The 9491-nt window shown below is 36.0% G+C and overlaps 1 protein-coding gene and 1 long non-coding RNA gene across 6 annotated transcripts; both read right to left on the bottom strand.

Moving 5' to 3' along the window:
- Nucleotides 1–1979: 1979 nt before the first annotated feature.
- LOC113320749 (polygalacturonase ADPG2-like) lies at nucleotides 1980–4330 on the bottom strand. 2 transcript variants are annotated; one of them, XM_026568643.1, is made up of 8 exons: nucleotides 4189–4330; nucleotides 3914–4042; nucleotides 3651–3788; nucleotides 3362–3562; nucleotides 3041–3248; nucleotides 2867–2948; nucleotides 2663–2771; nucleotides 1980–2578 (listed from the first exon to the last, which is right to left on the bottom strand). In XM_026568643.1, the coding sequence occupies exons 1-8, from the start codon at nucleotides 4189–4191 to the stop codon at nucleotides 2225–2227; spliced, it is 1224 nt and encodes a 407-aa protein (XP_026424428.1). In that variant the 5' UTR covers nucleotides 4192–4330; the 3' UTR covers nucleotides 1980–2224. The 2 variants fall into 2 exon arrangements, with proteins under 2 accessions (XP_026424428.1, XP_026424436.1); XM_026568651.1 differs by having other exon boundaries at nucleotides 3098–3248.
- A 1257-nt stretch (nucleotides 4331–5587) lies between these two features.
- LOC113320769 lies at nucleotides 5588–9260 on the bottom strand. Of its 4 annotated transcripts, XR_003346287.1 has the most exons (8): nucleotides 9136–9252; nucleotides 8584–8996; nucleotides 7802–7944; nucleotides 7214–7292; nucleotides 6483–6558; nucleotides 6241–6288; nucleotides 5928–6055; nucleotides 5588–5811 (listed from the first exon to the last, which is right to left on the bottom strand). It is a non-coding gene; the product is annotated as an uncharacterized LOC113320769 (long non-coding RNA). The 4 variants fall into 4 exon arrangements; XR_003346286.1 differs by lacking the exon at nucleotides 8584–8996 and having other exon boundaries at nucleotides 9136–9260; XR_003346283.1 differs by having other exon boundaries at nucleotides 8584–9252.
- Nucleotides 9261–9491: the final 231 nt, after the last annotated feature.

The following is a 9491-nucleotide window of genomic DNA, read 5'->3' as shown; positions in this document are numbered from 1 at the left end:
TCAAATGGATGGGTTATGAAGCAACTGGATGTATCAAATGCATTTCTGCAGGGTGACCTAAGTGAAACAGTTTATATGCAATATCCATCAGGCTATGTTGATCCTAATCATCCCAAGTTTGTGTGCAAGATCAACAAGTCTATTTACGTACTCAAACAATCTCCTAGGGATTGGTTTGAGAAGTTCAGTGGATTCTTAATCAAGTTTGGCTTTATTATGAATGATTCAAATCACTCCCCGTTTTTATACTTCTCCGGTGAAAATGTGCTTCTCCTACTCCTTTATTTGGATGACATAATTCTTATTGGAAGCTCAACCTCTCTTGTCTCAACCTTCACTTCAACACTTGATACTTCTTTTGCAATGAAATATCTTGGATACCTACATTATTTCTTGGGGATTGACGTTACAAAGTCCACCTGTAGCAACAACTTACTTTTGACTCAAATAAAGTACACCCTGGATCTGCTTGAGAAGACTGCAATGCTAGACTGCAGGCCTAGTCCAACTCCAGTCTTTTGTGGATTTAGAGTTTCTTCTCGAGCTGGAGAACCACTTCCAAACCCATCTGAATACATGAGCATTGTTGAGGAATTACAGTACTTAACTCTTACCATACCAGAGATCACTTTTGCGGTTAATTATGCTTCCCAATTTCTTCATTCACCTACCTATGAACATATGCTTCTCGTTAAAAGAATACTGCAATATCTGAAGTCCTCTCTCGGCTCAGGTATTACCATTAACTTCAGACTCTGACTGGGCCGGCTGTTCTTACACTAGGAGATCCGCCACTGGATACTGTGTCTTTTTGGGCTCTACTCTTATCTCCTGGCAGTCCAAGAAACAGCAACCAACCATTTCTAAGTCATCCACCGAATCTGAGTATAAGGATTTCATGTCTTGCCTCTGAAGTTATGTGGGTTGCGACGTCACTTGATGAGCTGCACATCCAAGTCTCCACTCCACATCACCTGTTTTGTAACAACTTATTGGGAGCTAGAGCTTTAGCCCTGAACCCTGGTTTTTACTCTCGTGCTAAACATATTGAGCTGAACTATCACTATATTCGTGACTTGGTTCAGGCAGCTATTATTGAGGTGGAGTACATCTCCTCCTCTCTACACATTGCTGACGTCTTCACCAAAGGACTACCTCTTCCACTGCTTGATAGTCTGCGGGACAAACTAATGCACTTCTGTGGCTCTGTGACATCAGTTTGAGGGGGCTTATTAGACCACAACATTGGATCCTATGGTTTTACTAGAGTGTGACTTTGTGGTGCACATTCCTCCTCTTATTATTGGTCCTGTTGGTTCCATATTTGACCATGGTTATTGTTTTGTTTATTAAAAATTACGATCCAACTCCTTTCTCAAAAAAAAATTATGATCCAACTTCTCTCCTCTCTCTCTCTATTAAACTTCTTTAATTCTATCTCTATCAGTTTTTTCTTTTTCTAAAGTTCTAGAAAATCAAATAAACTAAATCCAAACGACCTGCAACTTATTGGTATCACGATTGCGAGAAGAACCAAGTTCATAAACCGACCATCAAACCTGTTACTAATTGAACCATTATTACCTTCATCGACATTAATTCTGTTATTAGTTTCATCACCATTTTTCTTCTCCCGCTGTCGCCACTTCTAATATTAGTTTGGCTATGTTCTTCCGCCATTTTTATCCTTTTATATGTATTTCTGTTTTTACTACTGCTAGGCTTGTTTTCTTCCTTTTGGAATATCCTTGGTTTATTCCATTAGGGATTTCCTTTTGTTGTCTGGTTTTAATCCCTGGGTATAAATGCTGTCATGAAACATCTCTTTCAGCAATAAATGCTGTCATGAAACAACTCTTTCAGCAACTCTAAATACCAGATAATATTATCTTCGCTAATATCTCTTGCATTACCTCTTGCATCATTGTTTTTCTTACATCTACATCATCATTCAATATTTTTAATCACTCTATCATAAGGAGAAGAGGAAAAGTTCGGATTATAGCATAAATGACTTTTAGGATGTTCTTGTTTTGTTCTTTCTGGTTGGACCTTTATATGCTTAAATAATCAAGGAAAGCCATATCATTAGTACACCCGTAGGTACTCAAATATGATACATCAAGCTTTCACATCAATTTGGGATATAACTGGAAGTAAAAAACATTCTTTTACAAGCATCGAAGAGGCACGCAGTCTGGCGTGGTGCATGCTGGTTAGCATATTATATTGCTGCTTTCAAACCAACCAAGGGAGGTTCAACTCTTCCAAGTACGGCTCCATGGGCATTGTTAATGGTAGAAACAAGTTTAGTTCCAGGCTTTGCAGGTGTCAAGTGGATGTTGTTGAATTTAAGACCGGTGCAAGCAACTACATTACTGCATTTCATGGAGATAGCAGATGGTGTACGTATATCGGTTGTTCCTCTCAAATCATCAAAGGTCACATCGCTAATACGAACAGCACTTGTCTCAACTGGAGAATTGGAGAAGTAATGTTGGTCGATATAGAGAGGATTCAACACATTAGTGAAGTTGCTGTGCTTGAATGTGACTGCACGGCAGTATCCTTTCCCACCCTACAGAACCAAGAGTTAAACAAGTTAGGTTACTGAATCATCAAAGACGCCATGCTCACTAGTGAAATTTATGTGATTATGTACCTGATAAGTCTTGATTCTGCAACCAAACATAGTACCAACAAATTTGATGTTTTCGACATGAATCTCCTCTACCTGGGCATCAGTTCCTCCTGAACCAAGGCTTCCAATACTGCATTGTGTATTGCAAACAATTACAACATTATCTATCACTGTTCTTTGTAAAGATCCTAGTATGAATTATCATCGGAGTAATTGACTATGTACCTTACTCCGTGTCCAGGTCCACAGTGACAGTTACGTACGTAAACGTACGAACTCTTGTCTCCAATTGACACACAATCGTCTCCTGAATGAACAAAATAAATATAAATTTTTCTGGTAAGATTTAACCCCCTTATGAAGAATATCGTCCCAAAAAAAATATGTATGTGCAAGTACCGCTCCTGAACTGGCTGTCAGAAATAGTGACATGTTTGACATTCTGAGTGTGAATACCGTCTGTGTTGGGAGTGTCTTCAGGGGAGTTAATGTTGATATTGTGGACTTCAAAACCGTCCAAACCCAAGAGAGTTACATGGAACATTGCCGCATTTTTAACGGTCATGTCACGGAATGTACCGGCATTTGTTCCCCAGAAGTTAATCGCCTGCAATCCCATGAAATGAAGTTAAACCCAGAAATTTCTCAAGGAGAAAAAACAAACAAACATGGAGATGTAACAATATATTGGATACGTAAATCAATAAACCAAATACTGACAGCTGGTTGTAGAGAGGTGCATCCCGGTTGGTTTTGGTGCTTAAGGTTATGGCACGACTGTTCCCACCAAGCCTTACCGCGTGCATCGATTACACCATGTCCGTTGACAGTGAGTCCATGAATGTTGTTGAATTTAAGCCATGTATGAACATCCTTAGCCCATGCTCTGGTTGACAGTGGTGCGACAATAGTTCCACCGATCTTCATGAAACACAAAAATAAATAAATAGAATAAAAAATATAAACATCTTATATATGTGGAAGGGTTTACAATCTTAAAATGACAAACCTCAACGGTGACATTTATAGCCTTGCAAGGGCCAATAAAATCAACAGGTCCGACTAAAAATGTCCTTCTTCTTGGAACAAGCATTTTTGGTGTTCCTTTGTGTTCCCCGCATGTTGCCGCCCAGGCTTTCAAGAATGCCTACAACAAATTTATTCAATTTCAGACATTGTTAGCACATTTACAAGAGAGACATCTGCAATTTATTTCGAATTCATTTTCCATTATAATGAAGCTTAATTTTTTATTTGAGACATGTTTCTTACTTGAGTATCATCTCTAATGCCATCACCGACGGCGCCAAATTTCATAACATTGAAAACTCCTCTTGCTGATGCAACATGGATATAGGTTGATATGATAAGCCCAAAAATTAAAAGAATGTTCTTACTTCCCTGTAAAAAACAATTGCACAAAATGAAACAAATCGGAATAAGTATACGCAATTTTTTTGCTTGATCGAACAAATATGTTGCAACTAGTAAATGTGTATACTAGAAGATTAGCATTCAACTCTAAACAAAAATCAAACTTTTCTCACCATGATTTGTATTATTTTTACCAACCCAAAATGATTAATGAAAGTTGGTATGAGAAATTAGAGAATCAGACAAGCATACTTATAAAAACAATTAAGAGAAATTTCAGGGGGAAATCGACTACTAAATGGAGTTGATGGTTTAGGAGATTTTGCTTAATTAGTGTAGTTGATTTTAGGCTAATTTAATGCCTTATTATAGTTGAGGTACACAATATTCGCTGCTATTTCTATTTTATTTGTAAAAATGGTTAAATTACTCATATTTGGAAAATAAACAAGAAATAAGATTTTCTTTTTCATACGTATGATGACTCTTGCTATCATGTACAAATCTAACGACTTAAAAATGCATGTTCATTGTGCACTCATGTGAATGACAGCAGAAGGCTATTGGGTTTGCCCCTGGGACAAATGCAACGCAGGACTGTAATGGAAGCTACTAATTTCTGCATCATTCGGAAAAAAAGATGCATGTAATGGTATTATGGGAGTATCCAATTTCATCTTCCTTGATTGGAGATGAGAAAAATGAAGCGCAGTAATTATACTTTAATGTTTCTACACACTAAGAGAGATCCGAATAAAGGAAAATAAAAACAATTTAATGAGTATGATCATTCAACATATGTTACATAAATGATTTGTTTAATTCAATTTAGAGAATAAAATCTTCAATCAAGTACTTCCATATATTCAGGAACTAATCTAGTTGAGTTTCTGCACCAAATGCATGGCTCTGCGAAATTCTGTTTTGACGCATCTCAAATCAGTAAAAGGACTCTTCAATGCAGGCGGATTCAGTAAATTTTGCGTGCAAAAGCAGTAAATTGCTGCAGGCAGGGCTAAAGCACTACACCAAACACAGGTTTTTGTCAAAGCGTATATCTGTTACTAATCAAATTTGTAACAGATAGGCGCCGTTACAGAAACGCTGTGATAAATACTGTTATGGTGTTTGCAACAGTTTTTCTGTGACAATGATTAATTAAAGTCACGTTGTTAAACCGTAACAATTGACCAAATATTAGGATTGCGACACGTGTCGTGTCTGTCACGTTTATCCTACGGTTTTTTCTGTTTCTCCACTTTGCCATAATTCAACGCATGACACGTGGCCCTTTCTGTCACGGATACAGTAACACCTATAATTGTTACATACTGATTAGCCACGCATCAGTTAAGGATATGTGACATCCTTTAAACTGTTGTCTTCAAATGTTGACACGTTTTTTTCCCATTACATTTGTTGTTACAGTTAAACTTGTGACATTCTTAAAATTATATTTAAAGAAACTGGATAGTCCGGATCATTTTCGTGGACCCGGGCTTCCAGTTTACAGGCCTGCTCATTCTTATTTTTCAATCTATTCAAATCTGCAATTCATACATTTTATATATATGCAAGCTCTCCATAAATTACCATTCATGCATTCACCAAGGAAACACAAGTACAAGAGAATTGTTCTGCTCATTATGAAATTTAACCAAAAATAATTAAAAGCCACCGCTTGTGAATATAAATAGAATAGATTTTATAACAAAACTCTGATCCACCTGAAGCTGAAGTCACTAGTCCAAGATATTTCCACAAGCATTAGCATCATTTACAGTGAGACATAGTACCTGTGCAATTACAACATAAGTTAGCATTTACTTAAAAAAAATGTGAGCAAGATAACTTATACAAGCATGAGTAAATAATACAGAACAGTGTTTGACATCAGATCAGTAATTCATACCCTACATGTTCCAGTTTACAGGCCTGCAGTTTCTTATTTCCCAATGTGCAAACCACCCACAATTTTATCATTCCTACATTCCTTCCAGAATTTTCCAATTCCAGATACATCTCTTAAAATCGTGCGATCTTTACAAAAAGAGAATAAAATGAATCAGCGAAGGTTGCAAAATGATAACAACAAGCAGATAAAACCTAGATGCATAGCTAAACATACCCAAATAAGACAATAAGACTATACAGCATGAAGTTGTGAATAAGCAGAATAAAATGCAGACACTGAAGCTGTACACAAGTGAAGTATGAGAACTTACATTTCTAGAGTACAACCAGGACGCGAACCATCATCATTTGTAGCTTTCCTGGTTTTCATGAAATTCACTTGGGTTAGTTTTAAATTCAACATTTGTATAAAGGGTAAATTAGCAGCTTAACCTTCCCAATCTTAGATATCCTAAGGAAGACAAGTTTTAAAGCCATCTAAATCTAAATGTAAATATTCCAGTGTTCAATCAGCAAAAAGAAATGAAATTAATAAAGTGTTGGAACAAATTACCTTTGAAACCTAACATTTGTCTGAACCCAGCGCATCCCTCAATGCTCCATAACCATTTGCCACTGACTCCCTCAGCCTGCAATCAACATATTATGAAACCAAGTTAGGTGTTTTTGTAATTAATTTATAAAGATGCCAAAGATGCATGAAGCAAAGAGCACATGACTGTCAAAAGGATATAGATGGCAATGGTACATCTAATACGAAAGGCTGAATAGGAATTATAAGGAAACCCCAAGCAGACTGCTAGATACAATGGAAAGATCACTCGCTAGCTTCCCTAGGTGCCACATGTACCAAATGAGGCGCTATCAATGGTTGTTAGCACTGAATATATATATAGAAATGAACAATTACAGAAGTAGCTCAGGGCACAATATAATAGGGGAGATCATTAATATTATATCATGGCTGAAGTTACTGAGTTTAGCTACAAAAAAATCCCATTAAATTGAACTTTCTAGTGAACAACAGTTTATGTCTGAGGTACTTTATCACCTTGCTAACACTTCTGCATCCAAGTATCATAACAGTAATGAACCAAATGAACACGACAGCAAGACGGATTTGAAACCAACGCATAACGTAAAAGGAACACACACAACTACGCATACATATTATAAAGAAAATTAGATTTATCAAACTAAATATGTACAGCACGAAACGAGAACAACTTTATCTGAACTTTCAATGCATTAAAGGGACTCAAACTAAAATCTCAAGCCACTCACTTCTTTGCTTTTTCTGAGCTTTTCTGCTTCTTCAGCTTGTTTCTTCTCCCACTCCTCCTTGGCATTAAAGTGACTCAAACTAAAAACAACTTATTGAGGTTAGGATACAGTTGTGAATTTTTACAAGCATACTTCTACAATGTTATGTGGCTTATTCAAAGATTTAAAGTCTGGATCACATCTCAATTTCATAACAGCATCTAATTAAGAGGTTCACTCAGGTTGCATCAAGGAGGAGAAAAAATGCTCAACGAAACAATATCTACCATGCATTTTTATCCAAGGATGCAGGTTGCACAACATAAAACAACTAGCATCATATTAAGCCATGCGAGAGGACAAATAATAGGTAGCTTACGTAATTTAATCTATGCAACTAATGGACCACTTTGCAAACACATATAAGCTACAAACAACTTCGTAAATTTGTAAGACGTCAGTCAAGTGACTTGACTCAAGTCATCCAAAGCATAAACAGTTTTCCAATGAATATCATTAAGTAAAAGGCTACTTCCAATTCCAATTCCATGAGCCCCTGAACCACAATAAGACTTGCATTGGGGGAAAAAATCAGTTCAAGTATCTTACTAATTCCCATGGTAATTGTTGAATAGCACATGCTTGTTGGGTGGTTAAGATTCAAATCACACTAAAAATTTCATAATAACCAGCACCAGTGCATCCATTTCCTTCTCCCCCATGTTCTCTATACACTTGAAGATCTGGATAACCTGCAGTGCAACAAAGTATTCAATATATCAGTATCTTAGGAACAAAATAAGACCTTGTAGTAAGACGTGCTCGCCAATGCTGAGATGTATACAAATCACAAGAGTAAAAGTATGTACATGACGATATAATCTGATATCTTAATATCAGAGGACTTTTAAGAAGTACCCATCATAGTAACCTAACCAACACTTTCAAAGCTTAAGATGTCTGCCTGAGTCCTTCACTGAGCCCTAGTCTTTATGGATTCTCATGGATGTTCTCTTTTATAGAATGGAAAACCATCCAAAGAGCATTATAAAAGAGAGTTATGGATGCATAACATCAAATAATTACAAGTAAGACATTGATCAACTAAGATCTATACCAAAATCTTAAGAGATTTACACTAGAAACTCTTATTCACAAACATGAAAGGCAGATAATTAGTACCAACCAGCTATCCTAGATAAACACCAACTGCAAATACCCATTATAAATATAGATCTAGACCCTAACAGGGGATTAAAATTAAGAAAACACTAAACAATTTTAAATCATTTGACCAAAATATAAACAAATTAAAAAAAGATCGAATCCTAACTTTTACTTGAATAAAACAATGAAAAGAATAAAAGAAAATTAAGCATAATGCTTCATACCCTATATTTCAACTCAAAAACATCATAATAGTTGAATATAAAATGAAATGGCAAAAATTCAGTGTGTTCTTCAATAACCCTCATTATTCCAATACTAAAATGCTTCAGTGTCGCGGAAAATTTTGAACCAAAAACTAATTTCAACCCTTAGTACACAATTAATGAATCCCATCTGAGAAAAAAAAACCTAAATTAGAGTTGAAATCTTAGTTAAAAATTAACCTAAAAATCGGTTAAATAACAAAATTTAATAAAATTAAATCTCGAGTAATGCATAGATGTTCACAAATTCCACCTCTCTTCAGTGTCCTGTTGCAATCGTCCAAAATCAATAATCGGATTTCTTTTATTAAAATATAAATATCCAAAGAAACGCAAAATGAGATCTGAAGAGAAAGGGGAAAGAAACTCATCTTGAATGGGAGAATCAAGAGGAAAACCAAAGAAAAGATCAAGATTTCCAGCAGATTTACGAGTTTGAAACCTGAAAAAATCAGGGAAAAAAATAGATTTTGAACAGAAGAAAAGGAGCAAACTGGAACAAATTACTACCTTGTTGCATAGGAAGAGTGATTCAGCAATCGATCTTCTGCAGAGAGAGAGAGGGATTCGGTGATGGAGAGGGAAGGGCGCTGCTGTGAGTTAGGTTAGAGATAAACTATAAAGAGAGAGAAACGAAATATGGAAAATGAAGTTGAAAAGTAAACACAGGGGTTTTCTATAGATTTGAACGGTGGAGATGATGGTCTTACTTACTAGAAGAAATTTTGGACATCAGAGATTTCGTTTGAATTCTCACAAGGATTGAGAAAAGCGTGTGAGAAGCATGTGTGGATCCTTTCTCAACTTTTTTTTAGGGTATATATATCAACTTTTGATGTGATAAATTAAAATAACTTTGGATGTAG

The sequence above is a fragment of the Papaver somniferum genome, chromosome 1, assembly GCF_003573695.1.
Source record: "Papaver somniferum cultivar HN1 chromosome 1, ASM357369v1, whole genome shotgun sequence".
NCBI lineage: Eukaryota > Viridiplantae > Streptophyta > Magnoliopsida > Ranunculales > Papaveraceae > Papaver > Papaver somniferum.
The sequence above is the reverse complement of the archived record's forward strand: the minus strand, read 5'-3'. Positions and strand labels throughout refer to the sequence as shown.